Source organism: Tyto alba, unplaced genomic scaffold, assembly GCF_018691265.1.
Source record: "Tyto alba isolate M040663 unplaced genomic scaffold, T.alba_DEE_v4.0 Super-Scaffold_3, whole genome shotgun sequence".
NCBI classification, from domain to species: Eukaryota; Metazoa; Chordata; class Aves; order Strigiformes; family Tytonidae; genus Tyto; species Tyto alba.
In genome coordinates, this window is record NW_024881304.1 from 14,500,409 (window position 1) to 14,519,525 (window position 19,117).

At 40.7% G+C, this 19,117-nt stretch overlaps 1 protein-coding gene across 12 annotated transcripts in view; it reads left to right on the forward strand.

Moving 5' to 3' along the window:
• Nucleotides 1-19,117, forward strand: part of MITF (melanocyte inducing transcription factor) — a 112,091-nt gene that overhangs the window by 72,393 nt on the left and 20,581 nt on the right. For 9 of the 12 annotated variants that reach the window (XM_042799568.1, XM_042799569.1, XM_042799567.1 and 6 more), the window contains 2 exons: nucleotides 17,520-17,747; nucleotides 18,889-18,972. In XM_042799568.1, the coding sequence (XP_042655502.1) occupies nucleotides 17,520-17,747; nucleotides 18,889-18,972 (312 nt within the window). The remainder of the gene's footprint in view (nucleotides 1-17,519; nucleotides 17,748-18,888; nucleotides 18,973-19,117) is intronic. The other 3 variants (XM_042799571.1, XM_042799572.1, XM_009964751.3) reach the window with 1 other exon arrangement.

Genomic DNA, 19,117 nt, shown 5'->3' on the forward strand with positions numbered 1-19,117 from the left:
ATGTGATGGCTTTCCGTAAAAAAGTAGCAAATATTACTGTATTTCTAAATTAATGTGACTTATACAACCCAGATACCAGTAGCTGTTTTCAGGCAACCCTTCTACTTGAAGCCCTGGCTTGTGACAACAGTATTTTTGTTACTGACTTGGCTGGAATTGGTGTCATATCTCCAAATGAACACACTGACGTCAGCAGGAAGGTGTCTTGTGTGTTTAAAGAAACCAGTTATTTTAAAGAGTTATTTTTCTGTCTTGGAGCAATGTACTCCTATCCATCCATCCTCTCCTTTTGAGCACGGAGAGCAGCAGATCCACTTGCCAAAAAGCGTCACAGGCCACGGGTGCTACAGGTGCTGAATGTACAGGGGTGCTGGGAGCCGTCGCTGGAGCTGAGCGTGGGGTCTCAGTGGCAGTCAGGCACCTGGGCGTCCTTGAATGGTCTGGGCCTAAGGGCTCATTGCTGCAAGCTTCAGAAAATCCTAAGAATAAGTTTTAGAGTATTTTTCCCTCCCTATCTAACACTGAGATTTCTTTTTCTTTCCTAGTTCCAATTAAGGGCCTTGACAGTAAACAGTTCTATAAAATATGCTGGTCGTGGTATTGAACAAGAAGTTATTCTAACCTGAAATCAAAAATAATTTATGAATTTGAGAGGAAGTTTGTATGTCAAGGGAGGTGAATCGAAGCTTGTATTTCAGGCTTCCTTCCTAAAAGTCACCAGGAAATTTGTGGTTGAAACCATTAAAATTCAGCATAGGGACGTAATGGTTGGCAATGAATTAAAACTTTCTGTTCTTTTCAGAGGAAAATACAAACCGGCAAGTAATGGGAATTATATTTTTAAAATAAAATACTCCCTTCCTTGAAAGGAACCTATTTCAAGATTGAAACCTATCTGCCTATCCCAGGTCTTCATGAAGGTCCTGACAAGGACCTGTAGGCAGCACACTAAACCTTGTCTTTAAGATTTCTACTTCCTACTTAAGGCTGTGCCTTCTCTGTGCTTGTGTTTTTTTCTTTAGGTGTGTGGGGTTTTTGTTTCTTCCCTGTTTTGGGAGTCCTGCCTAGAGGGTGTGATATTCTCAGGAAAGACTTATTCCAGTTTACCCATATCAGTGATCCAGAGTTGTTGCCCTTAACCAGCGTTGCTGTCCTGATAGCAGCTGTACTGATAAATCCGCTTTTGGTGAGACAGCTTGTTTTTGTTGTGGGGGCAGAGCCGCTTTTAGTGCTGCTACAGCCTCATGCGAAGTAGGGCTGTTCTCTTGAAGCAATGTTAGCATTTCAGGAGCTGCTTTAAAGTGAATTCCTGCCGTATTAAAGAGTAAAGTTAATCCTTGTCTTGTTAAACAGAAAATTCTGAGAAGTGAGACTTCTGTTTAAAAAAATACATCAGTCATCTGTATTCTCATAACTTACTGATTGAAAAGTCATCTTTCGAGTAAACTGCTTTACTATAGTATTAATTTGACTATTTTACAGTTCTGCTTCCTGTCTCTCACCAAAACTATACTCTTCTGAAATACCATGATAGCCTTGGTCTCAAAGAAACAGTTTGTTCAGGGAAGGAGTAAAATGACTTTGAATGAGTCAGCACTTGTGTGTAGCAATCGTAAGCTTTCTGTCCTCTTTGCTTTCCAAAAGGAAATGAATTCTGGACCACAGGCACCATTCATTGTGCAGCATTTAATGGGCTCCATTCACATGAAAGTTCATATATTCCTTAAGGGTTCAGCCCTGTATGGTTTGCTGTGTAAAAGGAAAAATAGTATTTAATCATGCTACTGTGGCTTTTCAAAAGAGTTTACCTTGTCTAATGTACATTGGCTTTTTCAGGGAATAAAAGTGGTGCCGTCTGCTCTAGAGTGCTGCCTATTTATTCAATAAGTGGCTGCTCTATGCGAGGTGCTGCTTCCTACATGGCTCACTCTTCAGAATTGCCTTCTGCCTTTCCCTGTGGTGTTTAATGTAAGTAATGAGGGAAAAGCTTCCAAACAGGGCTTCTGCCTGTTCCCAGGATTTATCCTTAGAAAACCCCTCTCTCTAAACTTACATTTTCTCAAAGAAAATTTTTTAATTCCATTTATCTGCTTTGGTTAAAAGTGGAAGGCTGTGTGGACAGTCGGGTCTTGGTGGCTCTGTGTGATCTGAGCACACAGGGCCTAGACGCTCCACTTTGAATGCGGGGTGAGGAATGTGCTGACTGCTGCGGGACCCAGGGAATAGCAACAGATAAGTATTAGAGGTACACAGTTAATCTAACTGTGCATTTTCTTCTCTAGTAGCTGCAATTCCAGATAACATGCCTGAATAGCTATTGCTACCAGCTGTATATAAGCAGTAGGCCACCAGATGGGGTAAAGCAGAAGCAGCTCTGGCTGTTAATCAGTTCCCTATTTTTGCCCCCTTTTTTTTTATTTTGGGTTTGGTTCCATGATACATTGCCTGTGGCAGCAAAGGTGGCTAATGATGCCCCTTGCAGCCCTGTTAGTTGCTGCTCCTGTGGTTGGGCCAATATATGCATTTGTGGGGCTACACTAAAAATTATGTGGGACTATGGAGACAGTTTGAGATTTCAAAAAAGGCCTATTTTTGGAAAAGTGACTTTTTTTTAAATCGGCTTAGTGGCTTTGATTGCATGGTTCAGTGTAGCCCTGCAAACAGCTGTACCAGCATAACTGAGGGGTAAAAGCAGTGAGCTGAAGTGGTGGGGCAAGAACATAGCAGCTGGACATCCACACTGGCACCTTCTCAGGCCAGCTCTGCCTTTAGTGGGGAGCAGCAATGTGCTTTTGAAGTAAACTCCCAGTTGCCCCCGCTTACTACATATTAGCTTATTTTTGCCCAGTGCTGTTGATGAGTACCAATTAGATTCTCATCCGAGGAAGTTAAACCAGAAGACCTCGTGTTCTCCAGCCACTACTGGGAGTTCAGTCTGTGAGAGCAGACTAGAGCCTGTCTGACATCAACGGATTGAAATGCATGTAGTGCTCTGAACCATTCCCCTACGAGGTCCCACATCTTGCACTGTGCTGTTTGAGGATGCGCAGCCAGCTCTGCTGTCCTCAGGACCGGCTGCAAGTAGATCTGCTGTTGTCAAAACCTAGCTGTTTGCTATCATGGATATACTGGCATCTCCTCTGGCTCCTAGCAGATGACCAAAAAAACCCCAAACTTTTGCTTTTCCTCCGTTCAAGCTTTATTTCATTTAAAATAAATTCTGTTCAGTGTGAGTTTATTTGCATTTTTTAAGCATTAAGATATCTAAAAATATTTATGCCATCCTGAAAAGTAGTGACATACTAAAATGGGTTTACACTTGCTGTTTAAAAAAGGGTGAGGAAGGTGGGGAAGGATGAGTTAGGAACTAGTTAATCCACACCTAATCTCTAATTACATCCTTCCAACTCTGATACCTGGTTGCCTTGAATTGTGTTACGTTCCCATACTATTTCCTGGGTAGCTAAAACTTTGTGTAGGTTATCAATCAGTGATGAGAGGTATATTGTACAATACATGTCGTGTTGTTTGTATTTTTTTCAGTGTTAAGAGGAGATGAATGATTTTTTTACATAAATAAATATGGCTTTAGTGGAAGACACTATGCCTATTTCCCCTTGTGAACGTAGTTCTGTTCTTGTAATAGCATTTGAAGTGTTACGTTAGTGTGGGTCAAGTGCGGTTTAAAATAGGATTCTTCTGAGACCAAGCCTGGAGGCCCTGTATTTCTTTCTCAAAAGACGTTTTGATCTTCTGACAAAACTATTACTTCTGAGTTTCTTGGCAATTCGTGTTTGCAACTAACCTTTGGAGAACTGGAATGATAACACACACTCTTCTTTGTGTTTTGTGAATGTGCCTCCCCTGGTGAGTTGTTGGCTTGTGCTTTTTTGAAGTTCAGATTAAACCATTAAAAAGAGTTTTCTGTAAGCTGTTTGGGAAGGTGGAATTTGTCTGGTGTCATGTAATAAAATGTGATTCCAGTCTTGCAGAAAGAGCCCTAACCCCGACCTTGGTGGGACTCCATGCAGCAGAGGCTCAAGGGCTTCTAGTCTGTTGCGAGCTGGAGGTCTTACATGTGCTCACATGCTGAAAATGCTGCTGCGCCAGGGTATGTGTGTGTGCTGAATGAGCATCACAGGAGAAGTTTTGACTATTTTTTTATATAACCTGTTTTTCACAGTCTTAACTTTTTGTGATGAGAAACATGCTGGTGCAATATCTGTTGAAGTAACAATTGTGACTGCAGTTTTTCGTTACAACTGCAATACAAACACGGCTGCTGACAGCTAACTTGGTTTTTGTCAAAAGGTTTCACTGGCTCAGGTGATGGTCATGCAATCGCGCCATCCTCTGGCCTGATCAAGGGTCATTTATGTGGACAGGAGCTTCTCGTTGCACAGTGTAACTAATTATTTGCCTACCATATGTGAAATAACATGAGGAGAAGGGTTTTCAACAGCTCATCTCTGGAAGACATGGAGGGGCAGGTGTGGGGAAGGTTACAAAAATGGCCAAGTGGCTGGATGTTGTTTTTGTAAGTATAAAATAGATTGTGATGCTATGTCTCTACGTATGTAAGGCCCGAGATCTTAAAAGGGCTGCAATGTTGTCATCCTTGTTTAATAAATGAGCTGATACTCTTCTTGTTTTTTCTGAGAGTCAGACGATAGCTGCTGTCTGACTGTTGTGGGAATAAAATCATGGAGTGTAGAGGTGAGGTCATGCAACCTAATGGCTATTTGCCTTAAATATGTCTTTGTGTTACAGAAGTATTATGGCAACGTTCCTTTAGCTAAGAAAAAACTAAAACAGTAAGTTTCATTGTGGTTTCTGGGTTTAAAATCGAAGTGGAACAAACATACTTAGTTTCCTACTGATGTTACCTTTAATCTCTTGTGGCTACTGTGATGTCAGTTGTAGCACCTACTTAGTGAGTGAGATGTCAGGGAGTAAAAGATGTAATGTTGCTAATGGAAGTGTTGGACTTTGGCACTCTGCTGCCTAGGAAGAGCCACTGCTCTTGCAAAGTAACCCTGACAGCTCTGACTTTCATTTTTGATTCTCCACAGCATCAGTTTGGCCGCCTGGGTTAATTCTCTTCCAGAGTGGTGGCTTGCCACCCTGCAGAAGGAGTACAAAAGCCACCTTTGCGGCTTGCCAGAGTCCCCCAGAAAATCCTAATTCTGGTATTTAGCAGAATGCTTCAGAACACAGCCGGTGGAGTTTGCATGAAGGTGACTTGGATTATCTTACATTAGCGAACATGATGATCAAGCACTCTGAGGTACTGAAACTGTTTTATTATAACTCAGTAGGTTTTAATACAGTCATAAATAACATCACAGCTCGTTGAGCAGAAGGATAAAAACCAAGGAGTTCGGTGGTAAGCCAGCTTGCATTTCCTTCACTTAAATGAAGTCAGCGATTTATTATTATTTTAGGCTGTGTCTAATGATCATATTAGTAGTGTGAATAAAATGGATGGATCTAGACTGCTTTATTCTTCTGCTTATTCAAGCCTTCCATATTGGGGCTGACATGAGACATCATCAGCTGTAGGCGAAGTGGTATAGAGCCCAGCTAAGTCCTTCTAATTCTTTATTAACTGTGACATGTAGAAGCTCAGGGCATGTTAACAGCATAAAACTGTTTCGAATTAACAAAATCTTCATTCTCTTGCTAACTTCTTCTCGTGGCGCGGTGTCTTTGTTGTAGAGTGGATAGCCTCAAAACAGGCCTGTTCCAGAACAAGTGTCCTCTGTGCTGTAGCCAGTCTGTTGCCAAGTGGTTTGTTAAAATAAATGGTCTTTTCGAAATTATTTTCACTCTTATTTTTGGATGCTTCTTTACAAGTTTTGGTAGGAAGGCTTCTCAGTAGATGCACAGGCCAGGCAGTTCCAGCACGCACTATGTGACACTGGTTGTGTTTGGTTTGGTTTATTTATGTTTTCACATTTGGATTGTGATTAGTGGCATGTTCTTAATATGTGCTTTGTAAGTGACCTTGAGAGCATGCTGCCAACCTCGCAGTGCCCATGTAATTATGTGAACAATGAGTGTAGCAGTCTTTCACCTAGATCATTTTCAGACAAGTATGCAACAAGTGTAGATGTCTTTAGACAAGTATGCAACAAGATGTAGAGGTTGGACTAGATGACCTTTAAAGGTCCCTTCCAACCCAAACTATTCTAAAATGTCCTTCTGATGTGCAGTATGCCTCCAAAGTAGGGAGTTTTTTTCCCTTGAATATAATAATCCAAGAATTGCATTTGAGTTTACAAGTAGTGTTGTTGTGTTTTTTTGTTTGTTTTGTTTTGTTTTTTGTTTTTTGTTTGTTGTTTTTTTTTTTTTTAAGAGAAGGATACAACTGTTTCTGTTTGTGGCTTTTGGGTGTTTGATATAACTTGATCTAGTGCCATCTTTCATTTCTCTCCCTATCTTGTGTTTCAGTGCTGAATGTTGAAATTTTGTAAATAAATACTTCAGTAGTCCACAGGCAATATTCAGAACACCAGTTCTTTCTCACAAGCTAGTGTTGTGGATTTGAAAGACTTTTAAATCACACTTGCTTCTTGCTTAGCCACAAAGTGCTGAAGATTACATTCTTCAACACTTAAAATTATCTTGGCTCAAAACTGTCTCTTATACTATAAAATTGAGCAACCTTTCACAAACCTCATAGTGACAAATGAGACCAGTGTTGAGGGTATGGGTTTTCAAAATTTACAAAAGTAACGGGTTGTTTTTTTTCCCTTTTTTATAACTTTTATTTACAGTTTGGGCAAAAAGCCTATTTTAGCTTAGGTTTCACCTGTTAAAAGTCAGTGTTGCATGGCACACATTAAGTCAAGTCCGTGCAGGGTCAGTGTAGATCTACTGCATTACAATCTGCTTTTGGCACAGAGTATAGAAGCTTCTTGAATTGTATTTATTAAAGTCTGGAAAAGCAAACAACCTGTCCAGTTCTGTGTGTGGGGAGCTCCATGTCTCTAGCAAGTTGGTCATAAGGAGTTTTATTTTAAAGCCAGCACGTGCTGTCTCTCCTTCTGTCTTAAGCTTAGCTCTGGTTACTTTTTACTCAACATCTTGTGTAAAACTGACTTCTGCTTTCTCCTTTGTTCATTTTCTATGAAAGATGACATTATTTTCACCCAGTTTCATTTACATTCTTCACATTTGACAAATGAGCAATGATGAGCAACCAGGGCAAAACCATGTGTGGAGAAGGATGCCTCTACTCACCTGTGGAAACTGCCTCCTGGGGGTATTGCAGGATTTGAGGAAAAACTCATGTTCCTCCTTTTATATAGCAAAGTGCATGCTGTCGGTTGTAGGCTCTAGAAATAGACCCAGAATCTCTTGAGTGCTTTGCACATGTGAACGTTGATGTGATTTAAGTAGTAGTCTGACCTGTCAAGGCCTGGCTGGGGAGAACAGTCAGTGTTCTGCACCTCTTCCCTGCCATGGGAAATGCAGTAGACTGAAGTCATTAAAGACACCAGTTTTTCCAGGAGGGTTTTAGTGAACCAAAGACCTGGAAGTGAAATACTCTGTTGTGCAGGTCTAGCAGGGGTTACTGACAACTTGGAACAGTGGTTGGATTAGTAACCCCTATGAAATGCAATAGTCTTGCTCAGGCTCTAAATATGCGACCGCAAGTCAAAGCTGGCACTGGCTAACTCGGTGCTTGGCAACCTTAGAGGAAGATAAGGTTGGACAAACACTTTTGCCTCTCTGATGTGACTCTTTCAAGTCGATAGTGAACTGTGTTAGAATGGTCTGGTAAATCTTGTGTTGGTGTTGCTTGGTCTGTAGGATTGTGCTTGGGCTTTGCAAGGGGAAGCTGGGAGCAGAGGTGGCTTCAAACCGTCTGTACTGGCTTTGGACTCTCGGGCAGCTGAAATATCTGTAGTCCTATGACTGCTCCCTCTTGAGTTCACATCTCTATGCCAGATCTTACAAGAGAGCTTTTTGGAAGCAACTTTATCTCTATCTTTGACAGTTCCTGTAAGGAGGAGACAGTCGCGTCCTACTGTGAGCAATCTCAAACCCGCTAGTGCCGATGAAAGTGCTGCCCAGCTTCCCCATGAGAGAGGCAGATAGCAGAAGTGGATGTAAATATGAGGTGCTTGAATTAAGCTTTTTATCATGGCAGTACCATAATTCAAACTTGCCTGTCAGATGCAATCGTGTGGCTGATATTGTTGCCTGTTAGTCATAAAATATTTACGCTCTGAAGCACCTGGGGTAGGTGAAATCATAGCAAAAGATTTGTGTCTGACATTCTATGAAGTCAATTACTTGTCTGTCCTAAAATGTTGCAGTGCTTTTTGGTATCCTCTCAGCAACTGTATAAAATAAAAATTTATGGCATGTGTCTTAAGAAGTAAACAGCTAAAATGCTGGTTTCCGAACAAAAAAAAACGCAGGAGTTCAAAGGACTGAATCCTGTCTGAAAGCCAGAACAGCAGCTAGCATGCCACTAACCTGCAAATTACATCAATTCCTGTCGCCTTAAGCAAATTTGGCTGACCTCTCTTTAATTTCCTTAGATACTCTTGTCATGTGCTTCTATAGCTAAAACAGTTTTTAAATACTAATCCACAAAAACTTTGTTCTTTTTGTCTGCTTCATGTCTTTCCCTTGGATAAAAAGTCACGTTATACAGAGGAATTTTTGGTGATTTGCAAAACAACCCCTAGTTATATAAATGATGGTCCTTCTGTACAATGTGCCTTTTTCATAACTCTTCGTGCTTGAAGATGGCTGTTGAATCCACTTAGACTGCAATCATGATGCCAGATCTTAAATAACTGTCTCATACCTGCCTTGGTTTTCAAGTTCAGCAGGTTTTTTGGATGAATTAAGTAATCAGGGTGTTTTATTGTGCTGTAACTGATGTTGTTTCCTTGCGTTGGCTATGTCCTAAGGTAAAATGCTAGAATCAACTCATCCTGCTTGTCATTTTGCAGTCAATAAAAGTAACTCTTCACCTTTTTCCTGCTCTTGAACTTCATCATCAGTGTTCTGGCTACTCTTCCTGGGTTATGGAGTAAAAGAAAGGGGAGCAAATATGCTCTAGAAGAGATGGAGGGAAGAGGAAAAGAGAAGCTGGAGAAATTACTGAATAGGTTTATCTGTTACTAAATTCACAGTGGCCCTATGGGGAATGATATATTGCAACCCAATCAATTTAATTTTGGTTACATTTCAAACGAGGTAGCTGTTCTGTCTTGGAGGGCTGGAAAGATTTCAGAAAGCAAGAGGGTTGAACTTCTCATGCAAAGCTACTTCAGGCCACTGACATCCTTGGGGGGAAAAATGTGATGCCATTGCTTAATGTTTGAATGCAGCATGTGGGAAAATGTCTTTGAGAATGAGTTAAACCATTGTCTGGCTGGTTATTTGGATTGCTCAGAGTTGGATAGTAGAAGGGCTCTTCCTGGTATTGCAGTGAAACCCATGGTCGATATTTTAATCAAATAATTGAGGTTTTTTGTGGTCTTTAAGTTTTTTAGACTTAGTGGATCAAGCTGCAGTGAATATAACTTGCAGGATCTTGAACATGGATTAGAAAACATAAGGAGAATAAATCACTGCTAATGCAAGGGGCACTAATTGATTATCTTTCTTATATGTCATTCTCCTCAGATTTCTACCCCCCCCACCCCCCCCAAGCCTGAAAGGATAGACAGCTATTTATACAGCTTTCTGTTTTTATTCAGAGTTCTAGAAAATAATTTGTTGCTGTTGCTGCTGTTTTTTTATCCTTGAAAGTGGTGAGTCGAAGCAGCTTTAAAAAGCGGCTTTGATGCCCTGGACTAGCATGTTGAACAGGCTTTCTGCTGCAGTGGACCCAACTGAAGCTTGTAGCCCTTGCAAAACACTTCAGTGGATGTGGTTTTGCAGCGTTTTTCTTTGGGTACCATTAATTGTTAAATGGCACAGAATTTTAACCTTTCTTAAAAATCCCATGACATTTAGCTGTCTAAGCAACAAAAAGTTCTATTGAACCAAGAAAACTGACGAAAAAGTATTTTATTTGTAATTATAAACTGTGAGTCCTAAGGCAATTTACTTGAAACAAATGGTCTTTTTAATTAAAAAAAAAAAAGAGTAAGGGTGCGGGGAAAAGTCTTCCTCCGCCTTGGTTAGCTGTCCTCTGTAAATCTCTGGTATGTCCTGGTGCTCAAGCCTATGTCTGCTTAAATGAAGCATGAAGTGGTTTGGCTTTACTTTCATAGGAAGGTTTAGTGATGTTTTTGGTGAGAAGAATCTCCTTCTGTGTGGTTTGGGGAATGGGAATATGCTCCTTCCCAGCTCGTGGGGGCCAGAGCAGTGGGGCAGCCCAGAACTGCTGTCACCATGATGGCCTTTTGTCACTTGTGTTGCACCAACGGAGGATTTGGAGCATCTTCAGCTTTGCATGCACAGACACGAGGTCTCCACTGCTTAACTCCACGTCCTGGTTCTTAGCATTTTGCTTTTTGCTAGGAAATAGGTGTTGGGTCTCGTAAGCTCAGATGGGGGGAGGAAAGCAAGGGAAGCTGTTTGGCTGCACAAATGGCTCCTGGCTGAGCATGGCAGAGGCTGAGCACAGCACTGGCTCTGGGCAGGACCCATGGTGAGTCCCTGGAGTGGGGATGGCCAGGGGCTCTGGAGTGGTGGTGGTCTTTGCCAGAGGGAGTGAGAGAGATGGGGATGTGATACCTGCCATGAAGAAAGGGCGAGATGAAGAGCGGGGAAGACCAAGAGGTGGCAAAAGAAGTCCTGGAGCCAGTAGGCATCTGGGCTGGGGGGACAAGGAGACCTGTTCCCTGAGGTGGGACATGATCGCTGTCTTCAGAGTGGTCAAGTCCTGCTTCTACATCTGGGTTTCAAGTGTGGCTAGTTGAGAAGTGTCTTTGTTCTCCTCAAATTCATTTAATGTTTTGTTCCTGATGGTTTTTCTACTTATCCTGGTTGCCTTTAATTCACTTCATGTGAATGTTGTGGGAACATGAGTGAACCAGGAATAGTCTGGATATCTGCAAAAGTTTTGGTGATGAAATTGCATGTTGAATTGTTCAATAGTTGCCGGAAAAACCACAAGTGAGTAAAACTACTGTTGAGTGTTTCAGAGTTTTATAACTTTGGTATTTTGTTGGGGGGCTTTTGTGTTTTGTTTCTTTTTTTGTTTGTTTGTTTGTTTTTTGGAGGGGACTGTGGAGGTGGTTATAATGCAGCACTTAAGGCTGTTAATACAAAACTATTCTGTGATCACACTCAAGTAGAAAATTTTTTTCATGTTTCTCCCTGGGTAGTAAGAGAAGTTTGAAAGCAGTGGTACTTATGACAAGTAACACACTGTGGTTTTAAGTAGCACCTGAGATGGTAAAACCAATGTGCAGTGTTCCATCTTGAAGAAATACTCTTAACACAAGATCTGCTGGGTTTGTGCTTGCTTCCTGGAATTACCCATTTCAAACAAATCAAACCCATGCATGGACAAATTCATAAGTATATCAATAACACAGGCCAACTAACTTAGCCTAGTTACCTTCATCTAGAAGCACTGATGGGTTGAAGCTTGATCCTACATCAGTTAATCAACTTCAAACTACGGTTGTACTCGATGATCTTAAAGGTCTTTTCCAAATTGAAATGATTCTATGCTTCAATGGACTTGAAGTTTTCCTAGAGGATGATTAGCCGCAGGTAATTGCTAATTTTTACTCTTGTATAAATTCCCCGCTATTGTAATCATTAGTCATTTAGTTTCTGGATTTCACTGTTCAAAGTGCATAGGCCAAGCCAATAGGCTTCCCTGCTCAGTGCCTGCCCAAGAATGAGCTCTCCTGCCTGCCTCTACAACAGGGATTTGGTCCTTGCATACCCACAGGGAGTGGGGGTACATTGCTTTGTTGCCACATAGCACTGTTCCAAGTTCTTGCCACCATTAGCAAGTTATTAGTAAATTAAGGCTGAGTGATTCCCATCAAGATTTGACAGGAGGAGTGAGTATCAGAAGCATTGTTTCAGTTGCTTGTGTTGGCTTCACACAGAGGAACTATATGAGCTGTATGCTTTGTGCTTAAGCAAGCAGATGTGCTTGGTGTTTAAATTCCTGAGCCCCCTGATCACCTTAACAGGAAACACTTTTAGTTTTTCAAATTGAAGGAAGTAGACGGGTCTACTCTGGAGTCCTGTTACTGATGTGTAATATAACACAAGGATTTTGAAGAATGTAGTCTGAAGTACACCTGAAATTCCCACTGATACAGTGTGCATGCTTAAAGCTAGTGAAAGCCACTGATTAAACGGTTGCTTGATTGACACTAGACCCAAGGGCTGGGAAAAATCTGCTCTATGTGTATGGGTTATTACTATTGTTTTTGTGATGTGGAAGGAGATAGACGGCTGCTCAGGAGCTGGTTTTCCCCTATTCAGATACTTGAACTGGATGTATGCACTGGAATTAGCAGTCAGATCTGGAGATAAATGAAGGTATGAGAAAGCCTTTCACCTGCTTGAGATAACATTGTTCTCCAGGATACCCCAAAGAGCCAGGGACGGGTGCTGAGTAATCAGTGTGGCTCCCTCCAGAACTTTTCTAGTCCTGCTCAGCCTTGTAGGGCCTAAACTGGGTTACATATGGTGCAGTCAAGCTGATGTCTTTATACTGCTTTTGTCAACTCTTCAGCTCAAGAAAAAACACAGTAGCTCAGTGTCAGCATGTCAAGAATGGCTGGAGCTTGAATTGCTGACCCGTGAGACTCATAGTGCCGGGAGTAGCTGGTGCAGTGATGCCCGTGGAGATTCTGCTGTGCTGACCTTGGAGGCTGTTCTAGCATGCAACCAGTTCTGGGCCTCTACTTTTAAGGCAGTGTTATTCTGACACCCATGTCAGCAGTACCTTGATAACCATGCAAATTGAAAATGCACCTGAATACAAATTGAAAGTGTAGCCTTCTTCCAGGTGTTTCTGGGTTGAATTCAGGTTGCAGGGTGCCACTTGGTCATCTTCGATCTGTAGTTCCTCCTAGCCAAATTCTTCTGTTGCTATGGTGTGATAAATTTAGCTGGTTTTGCCACCTTGTCTTAAATAATTTCCAAAGTTCTACAGATGATACTACCATTACTTCTTTCCATTACTTCTTGCTTGCTGATACCAGAATGTTCAAAAACCCCCAATGTTCTGTTCAGTTTATCAGTGTTACAGCAAAGTTTGGGTTGAAATTCCAGGAGACAGATGGTTGAAGATCCAAAGGATTCAGTTTCAAGTTGTTCCATTTTCCTTGCATGTCCCCATTCAGCTGCATTTTTTAAGGAGTATATCCAAACCAATAAATTACCATCTTTCACTTTGTGTCTCACGAATTTGGAAGAACAGGACCTATTCTTCACCCCGAAGGGAAGAAGGGGCTGCAGACCATAATTAGATCTAGTCAAAGCTTTTATTCATGGTTTCAAATTCTGGGGTAGTGGAATTTTGGTTTAGAGTTTGTTCTACAGCTTTTTGCTTGTGAGATATTTTGTCAAAAAGTAAGACTGCTTTGTGGCTTATCTACAGCCTGACCATGACTGGTGCATCTTGGGACATTTGCCTAAGCAGGCACAGTTGTGCTCTCTTTGATGTAGAGACTGCAGAAAAGGATGCTCTAGGCCAAAGACAGAGTTAGGCTAAACAAAAACCACTGAGTTCATAAAGGTAATCCCCACCAGATTTCAGTGATGAAGCTTGTAAGTGACACAACGAAGAATCAAACTGAAGTTTTTCAGATGCCTTCTGTATAGCCTCTTGTGCCTCACACTTGGCCAGAGTGAGGGTAGTTGAAACTGGTCTGTCTGTCCAAGAAGGAACGTGTGTCAAGCTGTTTCCATCCTGCACGAACTTCTGTCCTTGTTGCACTGACATGCAGGAATAGCTGTGTCACATTCTCCTCCATTTGGAGAATAATAATATGTTCCTGTATTCAAATGTGAAAGTATGTTTGACAAGCTGTGGATTAAAAGGGAATGTTCAGTCCCTGAATCTCTCCTTTACATCATCTTGGAGCAATATAATGACAGGAAAGGCAGTTCTCTGTGGTTTTCGGTTCACTGCTGGGTTTGTATGAGAAGGTGACATGTCCTTGGAGAACTGTGCATATATAGTGTGCAATGACTATGGTGGTTCTGGTAGTTTTTCCTTCTGTAAAGGCAATAGAGCATCTTCTTCGCTGCTGATGATTTTAAGCCCAGACACATGACAGTAAATTGATTTCCTGAGTCACTTTTTGCCTGTGTTTAGCAAGAGTTGAATCTATGTGAAAATGTGGTCTACTGGATCACTCTGTTCAGTATACTTCCAGAAGGATATTCCTTTTTCTGTGAGCCAGAGTGACTGTGTGGTGTGTCAGGAATTAGACTGGCTAGATTATAATTTGCCTTTGCAGTTATGCCACACACAAATAGGCAGTAATGTTTATCTAGTTGTTAAATTCACTGTAAGGGTGGGCAGAGGAAGAAAAAATCCATAGTCAACCCCCACCTGTCAAAAAAAAAGGGGGGGGGAGGTAGATAAAAGCTGACAGTAGCTTCTGAACTGCAGCTGAAATCTGTTGCCACGTACCAAAGAGGATGCACTTCTCTGAGAATTTTAATCTTGCTGAGAGTAGTTACACTTCTGTATTTAGTAGAAATCTACAACTTAAGTTTGAGAAAGAATGCAGCTCCTTTGTTTAAGATTCACAACTTTTTTTTTTCTTGCCTTCACCAGCACACTGAGGGCAGCACAACCCATTAAAAAAAAAAAAAAAAAAGAAAATTTAAAAAAAGGGAGTAACAAAATAACACAAACTATTCTAATGTACGATAATAAAACAAAATCTTAGGGAAAGTACATTCTTGTGAAATAAGTATGTGATTTGCCAACAAAAATCCTATGTCGGTTAGGCAGTGTGTGTTTCAAAAGTTGACATGGAGCCAGTTCAGTTTATTAGTATGTATATAATAAATAATACGATATTTGATGATGCAGAGTTGAGGTGTGGATCTTGGAGTGTTGCTGGTGTCTCTCCTGGGTGGGAGACTGGTGCAGGGAGGAGAGTCTTTGCTCCATCCTGTCGCCCTGGCCGGGTCCATGGAGAGCAGCCGTGGTAGCTGATGCCTGTAGAGGAAAAGGAAAGTGCAAATTCTCTCAGGCAAGTAGGGCTTGTTTTTAAAAGAACATGTTCAAAGATAAGCGTTATGAAAATAACTCGTTTACTGATAACTTTATCTACTTGGAAGATGAAAATTTAAGTGAAAAATAGACTTATCTGGGTAGCCTAACTCTTACCACTGGTGGTAGGAAGATTGATAACGCAGTTTGGGACTGACAAAGCAAGTGCTGTACTTATCACAGCAGACTTCTGTATTGTGTTGTCTTGAGATTTAGTGCAACAAATCAGATTAAACTCTCTAGAAATGCTATCTTAAGTGTGCTTTGCTGTGCAGCAGAGACTTTGGAAAAAAATACTGGTTGAGCAGCTTTTGATGCCTGTGCCTGAGTACAGGCTTTTTTTCAAGGAGTTGGATAGAAAGAAGTAGTAATTCTGGAAGGTGTAGGGACCACGCACAGTACCGTGACTGTGTACGAGTGCAGCGAAGTGCCTTTGGGACGTGTTTTAGCCCATTGTCAACCATTCCCGAACTGGAAAGCTCCCTCCAGTTGTAGACTGAAGCAGAATTAGTGGACTCTGAAGCACCAGGGAGGCTGAGGATGTGGTAGAGCTTTTTCAAATCCGCCGTGTTCGGCTGCAGGTCCTGGGTGGACCGGTGGCTGCGGTGGCCTGCTGCGCCTGGAAGCCCAAATAGGACTGCATCGCCCCATGGGCTTATCCAGTGCACCCCACTGCCAGGGGATATGTGTTAGGCTCATAGGGCATTTGTTCACTTATTTCTTTCTCTGTACTTAAAAACCTTTAAGCTTAGTGCTAAAGAAAAATACCATTGTCTAATAGTATGACTGGAACGAAAGATGAATAGCGAATTAGCCTTGAGCGAACTGTCAATCTGACTTTGATAGCCCATCACTTAAAAGGTCCTTTTATGTTTATGAAAAAGCATGATGTCAAAGCCAGAGGAAAAAAAATAATACCAATAATTAGGGCTAAACTTGCATAGCTTCCAAGAAGAGCCCCTGTGTGAACTGTTTGTTTCTCTACATGCGTGGCTAATTAGTGTAGGTTGCTATAAGTCTGAGCAGTGACATTCAAGTTTCTTCTGCTGTTTTGGAGTAGCTTGTTTATGGTGCTTCCATATGTGAATCCTTCAAACTGGAATAGTAAAGAGCAAAGGATACTGCAGTCTCTTCTCTTGCAACCTATAAGCAGTATGCTGGAAATGCTTGAGTATAATCATTATCAGGTGAGTTGTTATTGCAGACTTATTTTAAAACCTGTTGTTAAGAAGGCTTACACTATACAGGAAAACCTTTTCCTCTGATACCTAGTATACTTTGACTAATTTCTTCCACAAAAATAAGTGGGGGACACACATGGTCATTTGTGACAGTAAAAGTCACTTTAATGGAACTGTTCTAAAACTAAAAATCTTCCCAGAGCATTATTATATTTTGTTTTGTTTTCTGCCTTCTGATAAAAACACTAATGATCAAAGAAAGGTGACAAAGAGTTTCCAGGATATGGTGAAAATTTTGTATGGAAAAAATTGTCTTCTCTTGCTTATTTAGGGTGCGTGAGAATAGTTTGGTATGAAGTTTTTCATATTTTGTATATAAAAAAATTCTAAGTACTGAAAAACTTATCTTAAATGCAAAAATAGCTGTTGCTGAGGACAGTGATTGATCTGAACAGAAACACTTCTTTTCTTGCATCTTATTTGCATAATGTGTTTATAAACAGGCTGTCTTATTTGTATATGATTTAGGCCATATATCTGAGATATAAATAATTTGTAGGCAAAAAAATTATATATTTCTTTTTTTTTTAACCAATGTGTTACTTTAAAAAAAAAAAAAAACAAACAAAAACTAAAAAGCCAACAACAAAACTTTTGATCACACTGTTACTTGACATCCGATAAAGGATAGCAATCTATACTACTTGGTTTTAATTGGTAGCTACTAACAAGTAAAATGTGTCCTGCAACTTATTTCTCCATTTTAGTGAAAACTTTATTTTTATTTTAGTTTAGTGAAAACTAAATGTCACGTAGCCGCAGGTCTGAATGCAGAGCCGTCTTTATCTGTATAAACTGGAAAACCTGAGCATTGGTCTTCAGTGAGAAACCTCATGTTGTAGAAAAACAAGTGGAACTTCTTGGTTTACAGTTAACAAGTCAGTGACTGAAACACCAGCTCATAAACTGATTTCTTGCCACTGAGTGTGAATTAGTGAAGCGCCATTGACTTTCTTGGGGCTGCACGGGTTTGTACTTTAAGTCAAATGCTTAGCTGGTGTATATGTCACAAATGTACAACTCAAATCGATAGCACATATAGCGATGTTGTAAAACTATAATAAAGCACTTTTAAAAATTGTGTCATACAGGTGCAGACTCACCTTGAGAATCCAACCAAGTACCACATTCAGCAAGCCCAGCGGCAGCAGGTAAAGCAGTACCTCTCTACCACTCTAGCAAATAAACATGCCAACCAAGCCCTGAGCTTGCCATGTCCAAACCAGCCCGGTGACCATGTCATGCCGCCTGGAACTGGGAGCAGCGCACCCAACAGCCCAATGGCTATGCTTACCCTTAACTCCAACTGTGAGAAAGAGGTAATACGTTCTCGCTGTGCATATTCTTCAGTAAAATGGAATTGCAGTCTGCTTGCTTTCTGATTTAAACCGTATTTGCTCATTGTTAAGAAGAGATTTCTATCTTCTTTTCTGAACTGCTCACTTTGAAAATGCAACTACTACCTCTGTGTCTGCCTGATGAATATATATTTGCATAGAACATTTTGGAAAAAAAAAACTGTGTCCCTTTAACTTCCCCTTTTTTGAACTATTTTAACTAGTTTACGCTTGTTAAAACTACTCCCCCCCCCCCCTTCCTCTTTGCTTGATGCACGCAATGAATAATTGACCTTTGGAGAATACAAAGCAGTTTTGTAAGCTGTAGCTTTCTGGAATAATGTTATTTATGGCTCATTTGTGTAGAAAGAGCAAAGAGCATAGCAAAAATAACTGAAAAACAAAGCTTTCTGAGATATTTTGGATAGTTTTACAGTAAGTCTTGAGCAAGTCTCTTGCTTAGCTGGAAGGCCAGATTACCCCAGCTAATATATCCTAAAATGTTACTGATGGCTGTTTCGTGATAAGATCAGTGCTGCAAATATAAGATTTTACTAGCCTATGCCTAGAAGTCCTTCGCAACCTTGTCTTAATATTTGCTGGCAAAAACGTAGTTGGATGTTACATGTCTGCTCAGGTGCTGAAGGAAGATGATTTGAAAGATGTTAACAAAGTATAAGAATCATGTCAATATTTTTGTAATGTGACAAATGAGAGACAATTGTAGAGCTCCTTGTGTCCCCTCATCCTCCCCCCTTAAGCCTTTGTGCCAGATTTTTAATACGGATGCACTGTGAGGAAAAAGTTGTACCAATTTGAGAAACAGTTATTGCAGAACATGCTTTGCACATGCAAGATAAAATACTTGTGCTCCATAGCTTCAAAAGAAATGAAAATCAAATAGTTACATCCTATCATCCCAGTTGTAACCAAATATTTTTTTTTTTTCCTCAAGATACTTATAGCTTCACTTCGCTGTGTCATCAGGCACATGTGTGCATGAAACTGTTTCAGTTGTGCTCTTTTTGGGACTGAGACTGCCATGAACTCAGATCCATGCTTTGCCTTTTTTTTTTTTTTTCTTTTTTTTCCCCTTCTTTTTTTTTCCTTTTTATTTCTGCAGGGATTTTATAAATTTGAAGAGCAAAGCAGGGTTGAGAGTGAGTGCCCGGCTCTGAATACACACTCACGAGCATCATGCATGCAGGTACTGGATGACACAGGAGTTGGAGCACAGGTCCCCTTTCTAATGAGCATGTTTCTTTGAAGTTATGTTGAAGAATAAACTTGCCCCACAGTGTCTTTAGGAAGATGAATATAAGATGTATTTAAGGAACAAAACAACAAGGTTG